Source organism: Eumetopias jubatus, unplaced genomic scaffold, assembly GCF_037043125.1.
Source record: "Eumetopias jubatus isolate StellerSeaLion01/CBP00866 unplaced genomic scaffold, mEumJub1_p1.0 scaffold_12, whole genome shotgun sequence".
Classification (NCBI taxonomy): Eukaryota; Metazoa; Chordata; class Mammalia; order Carnivora; family Otariidae; genus Eumetopias; species Eumetopias jubatus.
In genome coordinates, this window is record NW_028274818.1 from 77,335,196 (window position 1) to 77,355,678 (window position 20,483).

The following is a 20,483-nucleotide window of genomic DNA, read 5'->3' on the forward strand; positions in this document are numbered from 1 at the left end:
CATCTGCACCTTTTGCAATCTGCTCGGTGCCCTTACTCACTCTGCCTCAGTGTTTCTCAGCTGCCAGAGAAGCCAGCGAGAAGTGGTAACACTCTTGCACAAAACGTCTCTCTTGGTCTTGACACCAGCCCCCAAAGAGGGGAGTAGATTCCCCAGGACACGGGCTAGATAAAGAGACGGGAACATGAACTGACTCTTGTCCATTCAGAGCATTGCAGGTTTTATGAAACGTGGGACCCCGAGTGTAATGATGACTCTACTTATTGAGCACCTGCTGTATGTACCTATCACACAGGGATCAGACCTCAGACCTGGAAACCATGCTTCTCCACCAGGGATGAGTGTAACCCCCAGGCAACATTTAGCAGTATCTGGAGACATTTTGGGTTGTCACAACTGGGGGCGGAGGTTGGCGGGGGGATGCTACTGGAATGCAGGAGGTGGAGGCCAGGGATGCTGCTAAACATCGTGCAACGTACTGAACACCTTCCACAACAAAAGATTAGCCAGCCAACACGTCAGTAGTTCAAGTCTGAGAAACCCTGCCAGAATGCCAAACAAGCTGGGCTCCAATCCGGGCCCCCCCACCCACTGCCTCTGTGAATTCACACATATGATCTAATACTGAAACCCACCTCATGATGTGGTTGCAGGGATGAAAAGTGTTAATATGTAAAATAGATTTGTATTAGAGCAGGTGCTCACTGCGTGGCATCTTCTACTTCCGTGCCAAGCAATGTGCTGTTTACTTTTTATGGATAATCATTGGTCTTCACAACACCCTTGCAAGACAGATGTTACTATGAACCCATTTTTATGGATAAAGAAGTTGAGGCCCAGGATGGTTAAGTGACTTGGCCAAGGATACAGAGCTAGTAAGTTCAGGAGCCAGGTTTTGAGTTGTCTGAATTCAAGGCACACACTCTTCCAGGATTCTCAAATAGAGGCATGTACAGCCCAGCAGAGCACACGTGCAGGGAATGAATATAGTACAGCACCCTAGGGTATTACTTTTGCTTGACTACTTGGTGAAGGGATAAATTGAGACATCTATCTGGTAAGTCATTTTCAAATTATTTTGGCCTTAATACCGACATAGTTAGGTTATGAGATGGTATGCAGAATCTGCATGAATTTCCAAGGTCAAGTGCAGAGAGAAGGCCACGTGGGGCACAGCCTGGCCTCCAGCACATGTTTACCAGACTCTCCCCTGTACTGGTTTCCAACAAATCGTCACAAACTTAGTGGCTTAAAGCTACCCACATTTGTCCTCTTAGAGCTCCAAAGGTCCAAAGTCTGGAATGGCCCCACTGGACTAAAATCTACGTGTCAACAGGGTTGTGTTATCTCTGGAGGCTCCGGGGCAGGACCTATTTCCTGGCCTTTCCCAGATGCTGGGGCCACCTGTTCTCCTTGGCTTGAGGCCACCACCTCCATATTCAATCACTCCACCCTCTGCTCTGTCATCACCTCTCCCCTGGCTCTTCTAGGGATCCTTGTGATTATACTGGACCCACCTGATAATCCAAGAGAATCTCATTTGAAGATCCTTACCTTCCTCCTATTTGCAAATTCCCTTCTGCCTTATAAGGTAATGTATTCACGGGTCCAGGGATTGGGACATCTTTGGCGGGCCATTATTCTGTCACAGCCCCTAGAGTAAAAGTTGCTAGAAAGCACTGAACCTGGATGTCGTAGACACGTTCCAAGAACAATTCCAAAGCAAGGACTCAGTTCCTCATGCAGAAGCCCCTCTGCTAGAATGGAGACACCGTCGTGAGAAGAGTGAAGTCGGTTTTAGAGTAGATGCGGGTCTGGATTCTGAGCTAGGCCCACCTTAACCCCCTCCCAGTTCAGTAGAAGAAGAGCACCAAGGAGCCTTAGAACCAAGCTTCACGTACCCCCCAACCTCTCTGGACTGGTCCGCTGGGGCTGCCAAAACAGAGTGCCACCCACCAGACAGCTCATACAATAGTTCAGGAGGCTAGAAGTCCAAGATCAAGCTGTCGGCAGGCTGGTTTCTCCTGAGGCCCCTCTCCTCAGTGTATAGATGGCTGTATTCTCCCTGTGTCCCCACACGATCTTATCTCTGCGCATGTCAGTGTCCTAACCTCTTTATATAAGGACACCGGTCATACTTTTTTTTTTTTTAAGAGAAAGAGATCATGTGTGCATGAGTCGGGGGGGTAGAAAGAGAATCTTAAGCAGGCTCCATGCCCAGTGCAGAGCCCAATGTGGGGCTCTGTCTCACAACCCTGAGATCATGACCTGAGCCAAAACCAAGAGTCAGGACTGAGCCAACTGAGCCATCCAGGTGCCCCAAGCCAGTCATTGTATTAGGGCCCTTTTAACCTAAATTATAACCTCATTTCACTTTAATTAACTCTTTAAAGACCCCAATTCCAAGTACTGTCACATTCTGAGATACTGGGTGTTAGGAATTCAGTATATGACTTTTAGGGCGACACAATTCAGCACATAATCTCACAAACAATAAATTCCAAACCCAGTCTCCTCCCACCCTCAGAGGAAACCGGAGATGTGGCCCTTTCCCCTAGGAACCATTAGAATTTGAAAACCTCTATGCATGGGGAATGGAGAATTTCCCATTCTGAAGGAGAAAGGGAAGCCACAGACACTAACAGCAAATCAACTACATGATCCCAAATAAGGCGCATCCATGGTCCTGTTAGGAAAATTGATCTTTAAAAAGCTCATTAGGTTGCCAAGTATTTCCACTGAGTTATAAGATTATTATTATTTGGTTTTTTTTTTTTTACTTCTACAAATGGCCACATCACACTGCAAAACCAAAGACTGAAACATATCCTTTCATGCAATCCCAGTGAAAATGGGAGTTTCTTGGGAAGGTCTTGCCCTGCAGGACAAGAGGGTAAGGGGCTGGGGACAGAAGCTGGCTTCAGCTCCATGCCCGTCTCTTTTCAGGGGAGGGCGGCGTGCTTGTAGGGAATGGGTGGACAATGACCTCACAGGAGAGAAGGGAGGGGCACTGGGCTCAGAGGCGGAGGCGGACAAGGCACACTTCTGTTCCGTATTTTAGGGAAGGGAGCTTCAACATGTTTTCAGCCCCACCTCCCCATTTCAGGTGACCTATGGCACAGGCGACTTATGGTGGAGGAAACAGCCATCCTCTGTCCGTCTGTCCTGTTCTGGACAGTTCCAGGAGAAACCCACTGCACACACTTTGGCATAGAAGATATTAGAGTTATCAGTCATATTCTAGTCTGGTGTCCAGCTGATATATGCGGGGACAACCATTCTGCTGGATATGCTGAAATGCTCTGGTTTTGATAGTGAATGGCCACAGCCTCCAGAGTCTTCAAGTCCCTCTGCCACTCAGCCCCTCCCTCAGGAACCCACCCCCTTCCGATAAGCAGTGCTACAGGACCGACACCAGACCCAATGGGGGCTCCAGGGGTGTTTGCTCTCTTGGGTCGTGATTGTCTCAGTTATAACAGAATGCCACCGGGGGGGTATGTGTGTTGGGGGGGGTGATTATTAACAACAGACATTTATGTCTCACGGTTCTGGAGGCTAAAAGTCCAAGATCAAGGCACGGGCAGATTCAGTGACTGATGACAGTTGACAGTTCACTTCCTGGTTCATAGATGGCCACCCTCACACTGTGTCCTCATGAGGTGGAAGGGGTGAGGGAGCTCTGTGGGGGTCTCTTTTATCAGGGCACTAATCCCACTCATGAGGGCTCCACCCTCATGACCTCATCACCTCCCAAGGCCCACCTCCTGCCACCATGTCATTGGGGTTAGGATCTCGACATATGATTGTGGGGTGGGGGACACAAACATTCAGTCCATCCAAATGATTATTCTGTACTAGCAGTTAAATATTTTGAAGATTCCCCCCCCCACCTGTTCCTTTCAGTCCTAAATCGCTTCCACTTTCATTTAAAATTCATTCCACTCCCCCCCCCCATGGGAAAGAACAGCTATTCCATGCTGCCCACACACTACCCCTTTCAGATCCCAGGGAAGTTCCTGTCACACCGTCACCCTGCCTTTGCTCTTCTAGAGAAAGGAACAACCTCCACAGCCCTACGGCTCACCACGAAGCCCAGGACACGAGCACGTCCCAGGCCCACTAGGTCGAGGTTCTCAATCGCACCTCCTGGCATCTCATAATAGTCAAATCCCACAAAATGATTTTCTGCTGGGAAATCTTACATTGTAAAGCAATTCTTGAAGCAACATTGATACAGACACAATGGCTGAGCAATGCCTGGTGACTAAGAATGAATAATCACAGAACTCCCTGCCAGGCTTCAAAATATTTATTATTTTTTTAAAATTCAAATTATTTCACTGTACTTTATATTGGAATCCATCATTTTCTGAGGTTTTCCATTACACAATGAGAAATATCAAAGAGGTGAAGATGCGCAACACCTAGGGATATAAAAGTCTGACTAAATTAAAATATATTCCACAGCAGGTGCCATAAAAGAGATGCAAATTAAGACAATGAGGTAACATTTCCACGGAACCAATCAGGACAACTTTTGTTTCAAGGGTGGGCCAGAGTTAGGTGAGGGAGGTACTTCAACATAGCTACTGAAAGTGTCCGGGAGTCCAATCCTTCTGGAAACCAATTAGCAGAATGCATCATGAAACTTAAAATTCTTCGTGCACAGTGACCCAGTAATTTTAGCACAATCACTTTGGGCGCCTGGGTGGCTCAGTTGGTTAAATGTCTGACTTTGACTCAGGTCAAGATCTTGGGGTCCTGGGATCAAGCCCCCCATAGGGCTCTGCACTTGGTGGGGAGTTTGCTCATCCCTCTCCCTCTGCTCCTCCCCCCACTCGCTCACTATCTCTCTCATATAAATAAATAAAATCTTTTTTTAAAAAACCCAATAATCTACAACTCAGACATTTCATTATGAAGATGTTCACTGAGGTGCTGTTTTTAACAAAAACAAATATGAAGAAATCTAAATTATGGAGGAAATCATGATGGGTCCACAGAATGGAAAAGGTAGCAGGTAAAAATGCTTACAAATAATCTGTAATGCTCATGAGAGAATGGGAAGTAAATTAGAAGCTATACATGAAATTATATAATCGATACATATATGTGTTTGTACAGCAGGTACAGAAAAGACTAGAAGGAAATATACCAAAATGGCGACAGTAGCTGTCTGAGGTTGGTGACATCAGAGGTGATTTTTATTTTCTTTCTACGTCTTTCAATCTCTCAAGTCCTCTAAATTGTCCATCTGTTAAGATTACTTTTATGTTAGCCGAGGCTGTTCTTTTTCAACAGTGTGTGAAATCCTTAGCCTCTAGAGATGTACACTGACATATTTGTAGGTGAAATGCATGAGGTCTGACCCAGCGGTGGGGCTGGAATTAAAACAAGAGCCGTCATGCTGGTCATGCTTTGGTAGCCGCTGAAGCCAGAGGACGGGCCGGGAGGGCTCTCACACAACTGTCCCTCCTTTTGGGTGTGTGTGAAATTCTTCATGGTAAAAGTGTTTCTTCGAATGCTGGCAAAGAGCTTTACAAAGGAACGAAAAAATAAGGAAACAACAATAGTACCAAAAAACAGTATCAATTAACCAGGGCAAGACCAACAGCAATTGCCTCAAGTGCAATTGGACCGTGAAGCTCGGGCCTTCACCTGTAGCGGGGCGGGGGCGCTGCCTCTTTCAAAATCCCGTGGGTGGAAGCCTTGCAGGCACCTGACACCAGAGTCCCGCAAACCTGTCAGTTTCTAGAGCTGAGCACCCTCTCCCCGTGTTCTGGCTCCATTCACCCGACTCAACCAATATTACATTTCCTCGGCCCGACAAATAGCTTTAAAACAATTCGTCTAGAAAATATGTTGTTTTTCAGCCCTAGGACTACAGACATGCAAGACAATATGGATTTCAAATGCCACTCCCTCTTTCTGGCTAGAGTTTCCCAATTTGGAAGACACAAGATAGAGCAGGAGACATCCAGCCATTTGTGACAACAAAACAGAAATCGGTGAAAAGCTCAATGTTTTGATTGTGGGAACTGCTATCCAGAGGAAAATTCAGGAGCTATCAAAACAACAGTCAAGCCTGGCAGCCTGAGGAACACGGTCACGAGAGGGACAGGCCTAGATTGTGAGTTGGCGCCTGGGCCTCCGTGAGCCAGGCTCTTGCCCTCCGCAGCTCATCCTCTGCTGCCACAGATGGATGTGACCTACAGGGGCAGAGATGTGGGAGGCTAGCCTCTTCTGGCCCGCAGCTCTCAAATTGGACTCTAGACCACAGCCCTCCATGGCACCTTCTCTGACAAGCCCCCGCCCTCCCTTCTCTGGATGAGGTGCCCCCTCTGCTATATTCCCACAGACCCCTGGAGCTACCCCAATCCCAGATGCATCACTCTGGGCTTTACCTTCCAGTAAAAAGCACATCAAAGCAGATAATGTGATCACAGATACAGGTGCAGAACATTTTGGCACAGGGTAGAGGCTCAGTAAATGTTGGAAGAATGAACATATTAATAAGCCAATAAATAAATTCCAAGGAGGTCGATGGAATGGGCTTCAGAGGATCTGTGAACCCCTAACAATTGCACCTAATGTTGAATGCGTGCTTATGAACGTGCACTCCTCGGGGGCGGGTCCATAGCTTTTATTAGTGTATAAAATGATAATGACTCCCTCCCCAGCTCACTCCAAATTATCTTATATTCCTTGGGTGAGTATGCAGGCCTTGCTTTGAGGTGCCAGTGATTTTAAGAGTCATCTTATGTTCTAGAGTGAGTTTTTATTTTGTTTTGGGAAAACAAGCACAGTTGAGGACCAGGGGGACATGAATAACCTCTTCCACCTCAGTGAGACTTAAGAAGAAAAGATCCTTGTAACATACCAACTCCCACAAAAGTTACAAATGGCAACAAGCTGCCACTCCCATTTCATATTTTTCCTCCTTGAATGGGTAACATGGTCACCTCCACGTAGAGGAACACATCTGAGGAGCTGCCATGCATGAATTGAGCAAATATTCTTTCTCTTGAATCCTGTATTATAATTACTTGGATTTTTTTTACCCTACTTCTAATAAATAAATAATTAGAATAGATCCATTTCCATCACATGGAATGTTGTAAAACTGGAATGCAAAGACAAAGCATTTGGAAAGCCATTCTGGATTTTGTTTTTTTTCTTGGGAAGATGTGAGGGAGAGACAGAGGAAGTAGGTAAACAATGAGTACCACCCAGAGCCATTACTGCCATAAGGAAATGCTCACAATGCAGGAGTACAACAGACAAGAAAGAAAAAATTGACAACTGGAAATTCAGAGAGGGTTCTGGCTCTCTCTTTAGGATATGAAAGTATTCTTACAATAACGTGTGCAAAAACGTGAATATACTTCAGTAAGCAATCATGATTAACTGGATGCAGTAGCAAAAACTCTCCATTTGGAGATCCTTGGCAATTATTCTAAACATTATCTTTGGTAGTCGTGCTTCTTAGCCAAAAACATTCCCACTAGTAAAAATGACACCGGCTGACCTACTTATGTTTATATTTATATATGTGTGTGAGTTGATATATACATAGGTTTTCTGCTTTTCAAATACTGTACACGCTTCAGAATGATGTAAAGTCCTTTGGGGATTTGAGGTGATGATGCCGGGATCATAAATTCCTCCCCCAAGCTGGGCAAATTTATACTGAATTACTCACACGCTTGCAGAAAGTGAGGATGTTGGTTTTCAGCCAAATCCAAGGGCCTAAAGTACCAGGACTCGGGGATTTAAAAAAAAAAAAAATTCAAGGACTTGAGAGGTACAGAGTCTCTGAGTTAAAAAGTACCTCAGAGATGACCCTATCCAATCTTGCCACTAGGAGTCCAACTTGCCACACAGGCAGTCACTCTTGGGCTCAGCCACATCTGACAGAAACTCATTATTCTATGAAACATCACAGCCTGCCGTCAGGAAACTAATTGCCAAAGCTTAGTCCTCACATCAAGCTGAAACTTTACTCCTGATAATTTCATCCTCTGACCTCAGTTCTGTCCCCAAAACAATGAAAACAAAAAATAAGCCTAAACCTTCTACCCCATAACAGCCCATCTTTCATATCCTCTCTGAGACTTCTCCAGGCTGAACTTCTCTAAATATTTTCTTCCGAGACTCTTAACATATGTCATTTAGAGCCTATGCAATCCTGAAGGCCCTGACTCTGGACACACTGTAGATTTTCAACATCCATCTTTAAATATTATCCCCCAAAACAAAGTCACATCTACAGATCATGGTGTTTGTTTTGCTGGACATATCATCAGTTGTACCACTTAGCCATTGCTCCTACACCCCTGCTAACAGCAGCAATTTTTGCATCGGTGGCAATTATCCATTCTTGAAAAAGAATCTTGACTGTTACTCTCTACCAGCGATGTTCAAGGGGTGGCATGTGACCCAGTTCTGGCCAATGAAATGTAAGGGGACATCAACTCTAATGTTAGAAGAGAGGGCCTAGAAGATAGCTTCTTTCCCCCTCCTTTTTCTTCCCATTTTGAATGCTGGCGTACGAAGATGTGATGGCTGGAACAGAAGCAGCCATCTTGTGACCAAGAGGAAACAACAGCTGAGAGAGGCAAAATAGAAAAATGGAAAGGACCCAAGTCCTTGATGGGTTACTGAGTCACTAAATCAGACCTGGGGGTCCTTGTTAAACAAAAAAACCATGTGTCTTAATTGTTTAAGCCACCATTGATCAAACGTTCTGTTATTTGCAGCTGAAAGCACTCCTGACAACAGAAAAGGTATAATGGAGCTATCGCCTCTCTTGATTTGGACATTATATTTCTAGAAATGTGGCCTTCACTTTTTTAAGAGCCATCTCATTACTTAGAATGCTGTGTATCTGGTCCAAAACAAACAAGCGAACAAACAAAATCCCTGTGATTGGAGATCACAATCTCAAATGCTTGCAGAGACCATGCAATTAACATAAATGGGTGAATCTGGCTAGATGTGAGATAACAGGGAGCAAGGACATTGAAATTCAAGCATTTTAAATACTATATTAGTGAAATAAAATACTAATGTATCTCTGAGGCAGATTCAGCAGGCAGTCTACCAGTTCATGACCCTTGCAAAAATCATTCTCAAGTTTAAAAGCTACATCTCCCCCTTCCTGCAAGAGTTTCATTTCTTCTTAAACCCTGCAATGCAGTCTGTAGTATGGGTCCCTCATTTCAATCCAGAGAGACAGTCCTGAATTTTAATTCCATCACCCAACATCTTAATCAGTTTGGTTAAGACAACCAAAATATTAACATCAAAATCTATTGTCCCTCTTGAATCTAAGCCCCTTGCCTAAACCCGTTGGATTCACAGTCATTAACTTGAGGAGGCAATGAAATAAGACCATAAGAATAAGGACATTAAGGATTCTTTAATCAAATACCTTTGGGGCTGCCAGGTTCTCTGGGCTATCACCGAGTTATTTTATCCTTGGCAGAGACAAAATGAGAAACTGTGTCTGTCCACACCCTGAAGCCCTAAGCCCGGTGCAAACATATGGTCTGATCAGGGGAGTTATTTACTGCAAAGCTCACTGAGACCGGCTCCTCTCGAGGTCATCTCTGCACTGGCAACATTTACCTTCAGTTTGCCAGGATAAAGCCCCCAACAAGTCTACAGAACTAAAAGTGCCTGGTTGTCCCAGGAAATTCATATTCCTCTTCATGTTCATATTAAGGAAATGTGAACCGGTTCATGTTGGACTGTCCACTTCTCAGAGTTCTACAGGATTCATCCCCGCTTTCTTGCAGGGCTTACCATCATATCCCCACATAGCCTTTCATCATTTCTCTGATGAAGAATTAAAAAGCATTACTAAAAAGTGCATGCACATTTGACAAAAATAAAAGCTACAAAATACAGACACAATACCAGGAGCATTCCTGGAGTAAGTATTTACTATGAGCCAAGCACTGAGCTACTCTATGAAGTACTATTTCTGTCTCCTTTTTAAAAATGAAGACACTGAGGGCAGGCTGGGGTCAGAAACAAACAAACAAAAGACACTGAGGCTCAGAGGTATTGAGGAGCTTCCCCATGATCACCCAGCTGGTAAGTGGAAGCTTGAATTTCAACTCAGACAACCTAACTCAAAGGTTCAACTTATTAACCATGCTAGAATGACATTTTTTCAAAGATTGACATAGCCATGAGTCTACCCCTCAAAGACAACCACTGCTCACATTTTGGTATGTTTCTTGTTGGTCTTTTCTCAAAGGCAATAAAATTTTCAGAGCTGGAAGAGGCCTCAGAAATGATACCACCCCAACCCTCGTTTCCCAAGAGAACCTAAGGCCCAGAAACGTGAAGGGCCTTTCTCCAGGTCACACTGCTATTTGGAAATGGAATTTAGGTCCTCAGGTCTTTTGTCCAAGGTTTTCTGGGGCCCTCGGACTCAAGTTGGTTGGTAGGGGTTTGTTGGAGGATCGTGTTGAGAAGGATTTAACGCCTGTGGGTTCAGAAGAGCTACAGTAGACTAGTGATGGCAGCAGTGAACCCAGAAGCTTGGTCCCGTGCACATCAGGAACTTGCCACCTACCAAGAAGTAGCCCTTGGAAGAGAAGGAGAATGCCTGGGGAAGGCTTTTTTTTTTTTTTTAAGATTTTATTTATTTATTTGACACAGAGAGAGAGAGAGAGAGAGAGCACAAGCAGGGGGAGCAGCAGGCAGAGAGAGAAGCAGGCTCCCCGCCGAGTAGGGAGCCTGATACGGGACTTGATCCCAGGACTCTGGGATCATGACCTGAGCCAAAGGCAGATGCTTAACCCACTGAGCCACCCAGGCACCCCTGGGGAAGGCTTTCTTAATAAAGACCAGCTATGTTCTTCACCTACTTCGGGGATCTCAAACCCCAGCGCCTTCAGCACCAAGTCTCTACCATGAATGAGTGAAGTGGGCAAGTGGAGAAATGAACAAAGCAAGAGCACCTGCCCAAGGGGGTAGGGGTGCTAGTCATCTCCAACCAACTGCTGCCTGCCAAGGGGAAAGATGAGACCAGTGTTCTCCGGCCTTCTGTTTTTTTCCAATGAAGCAAGAAATTCAGATTTTTTTTTTAAATGTGCTGTCTCCTAACTTTAATGCTGGCAACTAATTCAAATTTGCATGATAAATAGGCAGTGCAGGACAAACAAAACACACTAGGTAATGACATTATAACCTCTTGTTTTCATGATGGCCTTACCAGAAGCCATCACTCTGTATTACAAACCCAACATTCTATTTGTATTTCTCCTCTCTTCTTTTTTTTTTTAAGATTTTATTTATTTATTTATTTGACAGAGAGAGTGAGAGAGAGGGCACATGAGAGGGGGGAGGGTCCGAGGGAGAAGCAGACTCCCTGCCGAGCAGGGAGCCCAATGCGGGACTCGATCCCGGGACTCCAGGATCATGACCTGAGCCGAAGGCAGTCACTTAACCAACTGAGCCACCCAGGCGCCCTCTCCTCTCCTCTTCTGTCACTCTCTCTCTTTCCACCTCCCTCCTTATCCCCCTTACCCACCCCCCATCACTCCATCTAGAGAAGCACTTCCCACCTGGGGCTACCAAAAAGAACATGAACACTGCCCCCTCCGAACCCACCAGAACACAGCTATTGAGAGTCCAAGTGATTACCAATGACCCCCGAGGGCCACTTGGAAAGTTAGTCATGCCTCTCAGGGTGATGCCTTTTGCTCTCCAATGACTTATGTAAGGAGTAGATGATTGCATCTGACATGCCTCATCACAAAGGCTAAAGATAGGCCTCCCCACTCTCTCAGGAACTACCCGATGCCTCCATAGCAGGAGCTGAGTAGGCTCCACCAACATTCCGATGTGCGTGTCTGCCCTTTCCATGAGCTTTCAATGTTTCACTCACAGCCAAACTCCGGAGCTGCCACGTTATAAGAGAAAGCTCCCCCTCCTGCTGATGACCTATTACTCAGTAGCACCATCCGGGCCTTTTGTATGGAACCCCCCAATCTCTGTTAATCCCAAGGATGGCTACTAATTATCTGCCCACTAGAAAGAAGAGGAGACTTGGCACACACCTGTGTAATCAGTTGGCATTTAGGGAACAAACATCACATGGAAAGCCCTGAACCACAGTGTGGTAAGTTCATCTGGAAACTGCAGCAAGCTGGCATCAGAACCAAAAACTTGATTCATTCAATCAACAAACATTTACCAAGAAACAAACACAAAGGGCAAAATCAGCACAAGTTGCCAAAAGAACACGCATGTGAACCAGAAACCAACCTTACTAAAGGCACAAAAATAAAAATATTAGTTTCAATAACTGTGTATAAACAGAATACTCCACAGCTATTTAAAATCATACTTGAGGGGTGCCCGGGTAGCTCAGTCAGTTAAGCATCTGCCTTCAGCTCAGGTCATGATTCCAGGATTCTGGGATCGAGCCCTGCATCGGCTCTCTACTGAGCAGAGAGCCTGCTTCTCCCTCTCCTTCTACCTGCCACTCCCTTGTGTGTGCTTGTGTGCTCCCCACCCCATCAAATAAATAAATAAATAAAATATTTTTTAAAAATTATTTTAAAAATAAACAAATAAAAATTTAAAAAATAAAATAATATTTGAGAAGTCTATTTAATAATAAGGGAAAATTCCATGAATACATAATCAAGTTTGAAAAAAATAAAAGCAGAATGTGAAATATAACTGGGTCAAAATCAGAGTGAACACACTCAGTAACCTCCCTCTTCTGCTCCTAAGACACAGAATTTATAGATAAATCTTTAGATATTTTAAAATTTACATAGTACTGCTTGGAAATAGGAAAAGGGAATCACAGATCAAAGGTAAAGAGGACTCCCTGAAAACAAGAGAATCAAAAGATGAGACTCTACAATTTCAAGTAGGAACCAAAGCCACATGGTTCATGGGGGATAGGTTCAATATAAGCCATGGAAGCAGAGGTCCCAACACCTGCCTAGGGGATAAGAGGCAAAACTGAACCCAGAATCATGCTGCTAGGAGTCACAGCCAAAAAGGATGCCCCTGTCTGTGGCAAGGAGCCAAAATGAAGTAACTTACATGAAACTGGAACCCAAGCCTGCACCACAGGATATAATAGAGCAGGGAGAGAGCTCTGAGCTTAGCTGTTGACATGAGCTTTACTTTAAAAGCACATACCCTTGCAGACATAGGGCAGAGGAAATAATAAAATCACCTTAAAAATTCACAAACAAAAATTAAGAGGACATATGAGGACATCCAATGATCAGAATCTACAAAATGAACGAATTCATACCTGAAGAAAAAAAAGACACTAAAGCAATCAGAGAAGAACTTTGCAGTATTTTTTTTTTTTAATCCTCAAAGGGACAGAGGAAGGATTTACATTCACAAAGTGAAAAGAATTTTTTATAAAACACAAAAAGCAGGAAGGTATAAAAAGGGGCCAATTATTTATCTTGGAAACATGGTGAACCACTGTTGAAATTAAAAGCTCAACAGACAGGCAAAATAAGAGACCAGATACAAATAAAAAGAGCTGGTTAACTGGAGTGTAGAACTGACGAAACCTTCCCAACACTGCACAGAGAGATAGAGAACTGAAAAAAAAATGTTTAATTTAAGATACCTGGAGGACTGATCAAGAAACTACATATGGAGAGAACAGAGAAAATGTTGGAGAGGAAACATCCAACACATAATGGCTGAGATTTTTCTGGAATTAAAGAAAACCCTGGATCTTCTGACTAAAAAAAAGCCCACAGAGTGCAAAGTACAAAAAAAAAAAAAAAAATCCCATATATACAATAATCCTGAACTGATAACTAACTAAATAGAGCTTAGAAGGAAATAGACCCACGTGTCCAACTGTGGTTACTCCTGGTGACAGAACTTAGAGGGGAGAACTTTATTTTTTCTTTAAACATTAATATACTTTCTAAGCAGTCTACAATGAAACATTATTTTTATAAACTGTGGAGAAGGAGTATTCGTTATTTCAAATACACATAAACACACTTTTTTAAAAAAAGTTTGTCCTCAAGGAACTTACACTCCAGTAGAGGAGATGAGGTATGGATAGAAACGTCATATAAAGCGAAGCCCGTGCAGTAACTGACATGGATAGATGTAGCTAAAATCTAAGCAAGCCTTGCCTTTTCCCCCATGGAGCCATTAGAAATGGAGGAGAGGGTGGAGGATGTGAGGACACTGAGCAGAAATGTAAAGGTCTAGTGCATATGCCTGATTTATTAGGGGCTATTGCTGCAACAAGAGTGTATTCCATTTGGAGAGGATCAAAATGGCCAAACCAAGATAAGATTAGAACTTCATCTACATCAACCATTATTTTCACCTCTAAATTAATTATATTTCAAGACCACCCATTGATAGAACGAAAAATTAACATCTGTATTGTAAATTAACACCACAAAAAATCTGCCACTTAGCACATTTCAATTATAAGGCTTTTTTTCCCATGGGTCAAGTAGACTGAGGGAAAGGTAAAAATGGTGGTGGGGGGTGGGGTGGGGCGGTGGGTGTTCAATTTACCTGATAATCAAATTAACTACCGTTCTTATCCACAGGGACGCTATCAGCTATCATTTTACCAATTTGGAAGTGAAAACAACACAAGTATGTTCTGGGCTTTACCAAATGAACATCATCTTAGGGGGAGGCAGAAAGGCCTTTTCAGTTTGGGGAGATTCAGACTTTGTGGCCATAACACCACTGGCACACTCAACCAAGCAAGGTAGAGTTTTGGGCAACGTCTCATGGCTGCTTCTTCAGAACCAAACAAACTGCATTCAGCGTTCAGCTCCAAAAGAAACAAGTGGCAAAGGCACTAGCCAACTATATGTGCTACTAATGGGAGGAAGGGCTGTCCACATCTCAGACAATCTCTTCTTTTTTAACACATCCAAGTTTCTCAAAATAACCACTCTTTAACCCGCCTCCTCTCAATATCACCTGCTCATCCCACACATGGGGCCCAACATATATTCCAACATTATCCACGCTCACTTCTTTGATTCCCTGCCATCAAGACCAATTTGGCAAGCCCCGACAACAAAGAGGAGTAACCAATTCCCTTCACCATCTTCGAACCAATTTTCGTTCCTCTCCTCTTCATCCCCTCTTAAATCTCTCTCCAATCTTGATTTCTCTGAAAATGTCTTTTCTCATCTTCCTTTTGCCATTTCCTGATTCCCTTTTCCTTCTGTACTATTAAGTGGGGTCAGCTCTTGTCCAATCTCTATAAGGCTGTTTCATTCTACAGAAGAGGAGAATGCTTCCACCCATACCCTCAAAATTCCCTTTCTAATACCCCTTTGAGGAAGGAGCAGCTTGCTGGTCCAATAGGTCAGAGCCTGACATTCACAGTGGGCAGGGGTCACTGTATATCAGATGAGTGCTCAACTATGAGCCCACTCTCTGTTCCCGCTCCCTTGCCTCCAGTCCTATGGGTAAGTCAGGTAAGGGCCTGAGCCACATACCTGCCAGCTCAGCCCTCCCAGCCTCAAGACACCTTCTCCAACTCAAGATTTCACCAGATTTCCCCACTGATCATGCTGGACCCTAGTCAATCCATACATTTGACTTTCAACACGGCTACTGTCTTTTGCGTATTGCTTCTTTGGTCAAAACTTCAGAAGGGAGGAGGGGTCAGTGGTAATATCTAGATCCCAAAATCACACTGCAAACCCCTGCTAGAAACTGTAGTTCTTCTTCATGCCTTCGTCAGAGGGCTGGTCATTCCTTATGCACGAGCCCTAGGCTCTGATTCACTGTACCTCGCCATGGCTTAGAACCTCCTATAAAATGAGATTAATTCCTTGACCTTCTTGAAGATGGGATGACAAAGTTAAAGGATAGGCTTAATTTCCTGGAATGTGAGATCACAGCTTGAGAATAAAAAACTGAGTTCTAGTTCCATTGCCCACCTTTTGGCCTCGGCCAAGTCATTACCTGCCCCCTATGCCTCAGGCACTTCATCTGAAAGTTGTAGGATGCTCTAGGAGACTCCAAGACCTTTCCCAGTTCGAACAATTGGTGGCAGGGCACAGCTATTCCCTACTTTTTTTATCCAAGAAAGGAGCCCCCCCAAAACCGAGAGGTGGCTAGGAAAATGTTCAGCCACACGCAGAAATTCTGCTAGCCTGCAAACCATTTATAATGAATGTTTAATAAGATACTGCATCGGTTGTATACTTCGGCTGAATGTGCTGCAGCCCAAGAGAACTGAAAGAATTAATACTGTTCCCAAAGGAGCTGGTGGGAATTGCTGAAGCAGAGGCAGAATCTGATTTGATGAATATAAAAGTGCTTTGAGAGCATCAGAAAGAAAGTGCTCTGACAAATGTCTGCTCGCTCCATTAGGATGTCTCCTGCTATCGAAGGAACACACTCCAAGAAGGTCTCAGGGCTGAGGACCATGGCACACAAGGACACGCACCCCTCCTCCCCTTCCTACCCCACCCCAGTCCTTTCCTGGGGCTTAGAGGTACAGTGCACCCATGACTCCATTTTTTTCTCCTTCCTCACTTTGCTTCTCCCTTCTGACCCTCTTCCATCCCTCCGCTTCTGCATGACCCTCAAATCAGGCCCTCATAACATCTCACTCCAGTCTGGAAGTCTCTCTCTCTCCTCTTCCCCAAACCAACTCTCTCAGAGGGTCCACAGAAAGACCTGAGCTCTCATTCTAAGCCAAGATCTGTGGACACACCTTATTTCGTGAGGACACTCTCCAACTTCTTACCAAAACCCATCCTGGGGAGGCAACCCCTCCATGGGCCCCTATCAGCCACACTAGGCAACATGTAGGAAAATGCCAGGCCCTCCATGCTCAGGGTTTGCGGCTGGTTCTCTCTACTCACTCCTTAGAGGAACACCCTCCTGGACACCTCCAGCCCAGGGCTTCTCAAACGCTCTACCCCTCTTCCCCCAACTGTAGACCGTCTGTGGAAACATGACATTTCTCTGGCCTTTTGTGCTTTACCTAAAAACTATGCATTCTATTCCATAACATGCCCACATTTAATCGTTTGTAAAAATAGTTTTAGTCACTTACCACGGAGGGAAGAATTGACATTTTCCCACAAATCGGGTAAAAGTGATATTATAGAAACATGAGCCATAGTGTTGCAAGTGTCCCCAGGCTCACCTCTGTGCACTATTTGGAAACCTCCAAGTGTTCCACCACCCCATTACACATCTGCGTTTTCTTGAGTTCTTCCTGGCACACTCAAGGTGCCTCTGAGTACCCCGCTCTCAGAACCAAGGTAAAAAGCATTTCCATCCATTTCTGGGTTGGAGAGGCAGGACCTGGCTCTCACCAGGACCACGACCCTCTTTCAGATCAAAATAGATACCAGAGGCTCCCAAAGACCTGTGGTGGCTGTGGGATGATTGGCACACTCCCGGGTCCTTGCAGCCTATCACCTCTCCGACTTACCTTGTCAGCCATGATCATAGATGCGCCCCCGTGGATGCCCAGGATGGGGATGAAAGTCTGTGAAGAGATAAAATCCAGCATCTGAGCCACGGCCTCCTGGTCGGTGTCGTCCCCAAAGACAAGGCCATGGATGCGCGCCCCAGACATAAGGTCGCACACATGTGTGATGAGGCTCTTGGGGTCTGTGCGGTTCATCAGCAGGGCTACCACGTTCACGTCCAGGGGCAGCTCTGCTGCCTGCTCGGGGCCCCACAGGTTTCGCAGTTCGCGCTCCGTCACGTCGTGGCTGTGACCCAGCAGCACCGCAATGTTTAGTGCCGGGGGACCCTTCTCCGCCGCCGTGCCCTGCGCCGGACCGCGCCAGACCAGAAGGGCCGGCAGCACCAGCAGGGTCCAATAACCCAGTCTGCCCATAGTCGCCACTTACGGTCCCTGTAAGGCGGAGAGGGAGAGTCAGGGCAGCGGTGAGCAAGGGATCTGGACGAAAAGGATTACTAACCCAGCCCCTGGCTCTAGGAGCCAGGTATAGAGCCCATCCCCAGAGCAAGCTGACAGTCACTGACTCCATTCCCCATTCCTGATGCCATCCACATCCCTCAATCCAACTCTAGCCACAACTTCAATCCGAGCTAATTCTCCATCCCTGTCCCCAACTTCATCTTTGCATCCAACCTCCTTCTCACCCCGTCTCCGGCCTCTTTTCCATACTTAATTCTGCCCACATCTCCCACCACACCCCCAAGTTAGCTGTGGACCCCAGCCCCTCAGCGTAGGCACACACAGCAAACCCTCTACCCACTCCTCTCCCACCCCTCTCCCACCTGCCTAGTGCTGACCAAGTTACCGACCCCGCCCCCTGCTCACGAGGAGCGAATTACAGACCAGCCCCCGCGTGCGGAGGCGGTGTAGAGACTCCGCAGCCCCACTTCCGCGCTGGGCTAGTTGACTGACCCCGCCCCCTGTGAACCTGCCAGGTGCAGCACAGACCTGGCTCCACCGGGCACCCGCTGCAGACCGGACTCCTCTCCTGGAGGGTGCCCCCCCAGTGCACCGGAGTGAGGACACTCACTTGTGCGCCCCAGGGTCCGGGGTGCCTGGGGGGAAATTAGGGCCCGCTCCACCTCGCGTAGGGGCCCTAAAGCGATTTCCACTCAACAGAAGGCGGGCCCCAGGGCCCGCCCCCTACACGCGCGCGTGCACACACACGCTCAAACACACACACACACACACACACACGCCCTCTCTCACGCGCGCCGCGTGCAATGCAGAACCGCAGAGAGGAGAGGAGGCGCGTCTCCCCACCCCGTGGGCCGGCGCATGGGAGCTGGCAGAGAACGTGCGTGGGGGGAAAGGCGGGCTCCTAAGCAGCTCTCCGACGGACGTGAACTGTACAGCCCCTCCCCAGGCTTTCCACCCCAGATCCTATTACCAAGTCTTAGGGGCATGTGGGCAGTGGGCTGCACAACCTCACAGGCACGCGCGCGTTTCTGCGCACAGCCGCAGGCCGCCGTAGCGGTGCCCACGGCCATTCGGAGTCCGCACACGTCCTCAGTTGGTGCACACACATGTATCACGCCAGCTGCACAACTGCGCGTGCCTGCAAATACCAGCACAGTCGTGCACGCGTGCACAGGCGCGCGCCCCTCGGGCCCGGCGCTGCCGGAGCCAGGGGAAGTTGGGGAGAACTCGTTCTGGTAGAGGCACTCTTCGGGTGAACACCACGGAACACGGAGCCGCAGCGCCCCCTGGTGCTCCTCCCGCGCCTCGCTACAGATGCTCCCTCTCCCACTTCATCTCCCTCTCTCTCCTGATCCTTCTCCCGCTCTCTCTCCGGTCCTCTTCCTCTTCCCCGGCCGGCCGAGCCCAGGTCTCCAGCTGGGACGTACCTGTAGCCGGAGAAGGTCGAGGATGCAGTGGGGCGCGCTGCGCGCACGAGCATCTCGGCCGCCTCAGCAGCCACCGGGTTTAGGGGGTTCCCGCATGCTGCGGCCCCCGCGCGCTCCCCTGGCTGTCCCGCGCTGTCCGCATCGCCCCCACGGGGGGCGGCTATCCCAGCCGGAGGCTCTGCAGCAGGGCTCTACCGGGGTGGAGAAGAGACAGAGAGGCAGGGTCAGCCCACCGGCAGGGGAAAGGGGACTGGGGGGCAGGCTGCAGTCCGCAATACTGACAAACCCCCGTGCGCACAAGGGGCTAGACCGGAGAGGGGAAGCTGAAGCTCGGTGCCCAAGACCCCCTGTGCGGATCCTCAGACCCGGTGGTCGATTTGGAGAGCTCCGCTTCGGGGCGTAAAGGAGAACCGGAGCCCCAGGTTGGCCACGCACGAGAAGCTAACTGGCTTCTCCACCCTCACCCCCTACCACCGCCCTGGCGCCGGTTGCTGGGAGTTGTTCGGCTTAGGAGCTGCTGAGGGAGGGGGGTAGGGAGAGAAATAAGAGGGAATGGGGGGGGCGGCTGGCTGAGTTTGCTATGAGCCGGCAGGAGAGGGGGAGGGAAGGACTCAGGCTCCCGCGGTCCCGGATCCCCAAGGGAGGTGCGATCATTTCCACGCAACGACCCCCTTGCGGTCCTGCCGCCCCCTGCTATTCAGGCCTCTCGGTCTTTTCCCCAAAGGGGCCGCCCAGGCCCCGCGTCCCGCGCCAGCACTCACCGCAGCCTCTCTCCACATAGTTCTCAGCAGTGGCCGCTCCTGGTCATCTCCAGGGCTGATGGCTGCGGCCGCGACTCTCAGCGCTCACCCAGCCCCATGCTCCGGCCAACCCCGCAGCACCTCCCTCCAAAAGCCGGAGCTCGGCTTCCTGCCCCACTCCGGACAGCAGCTGCCCGGTCCTCTGAGCTCGCCCGACAGCCCTCTCCGCAGCCCAGGCTCCGAGCTGGTGGTGTGTGTGAGGGCGAGTGTGTGTGTGAGTGAGTGTGGGAGCGCGCGCGCGCGTGTGGCCGGGGATCCCCGCGGTCCCCGCCGGAGAGAGGCGCGGGCGGGGGATGGCAGCTCCCTCTGGGCCCTTCGCTGCGGGGCCAGCTCGCCGCC

The 20,483-nt window shown here is 47.6% G+C and overlaps 1 protein-coding gene across 1 annotated transcript in view; it reads right to left on the reverse strand.

Annotated features, from left to right (window-relative positions):
• The window catches only part of GRIN2A (glutamate ionotropic receptor NMDA type subunit 2A), a 363,258-nt gene extending 343,857 nt beyond the window's left edge, over window positions 1–19,401 (reverse strand). The window contains exons 1-2 of the mRNA XM_028117634.2: window positions 19,345–19,401; window positions 17,459–17,890 (exon numbers count right to left, since the gene is read on the reverse strand). Coding sequence (XP_027973435.1) covers window positions 17,459–17,872 — 414 coding nt within the window. The 5' untranslated portion in view covers window positions 17,873–17,890; window positions 19,345–19,401. The remainder of the gene's footprint in view (window positions 1–17,458; window positions 17,891–19,344) is intronic.
• Window positions 19,402–20,483: the final 1,082 nt, after the last annotated feature.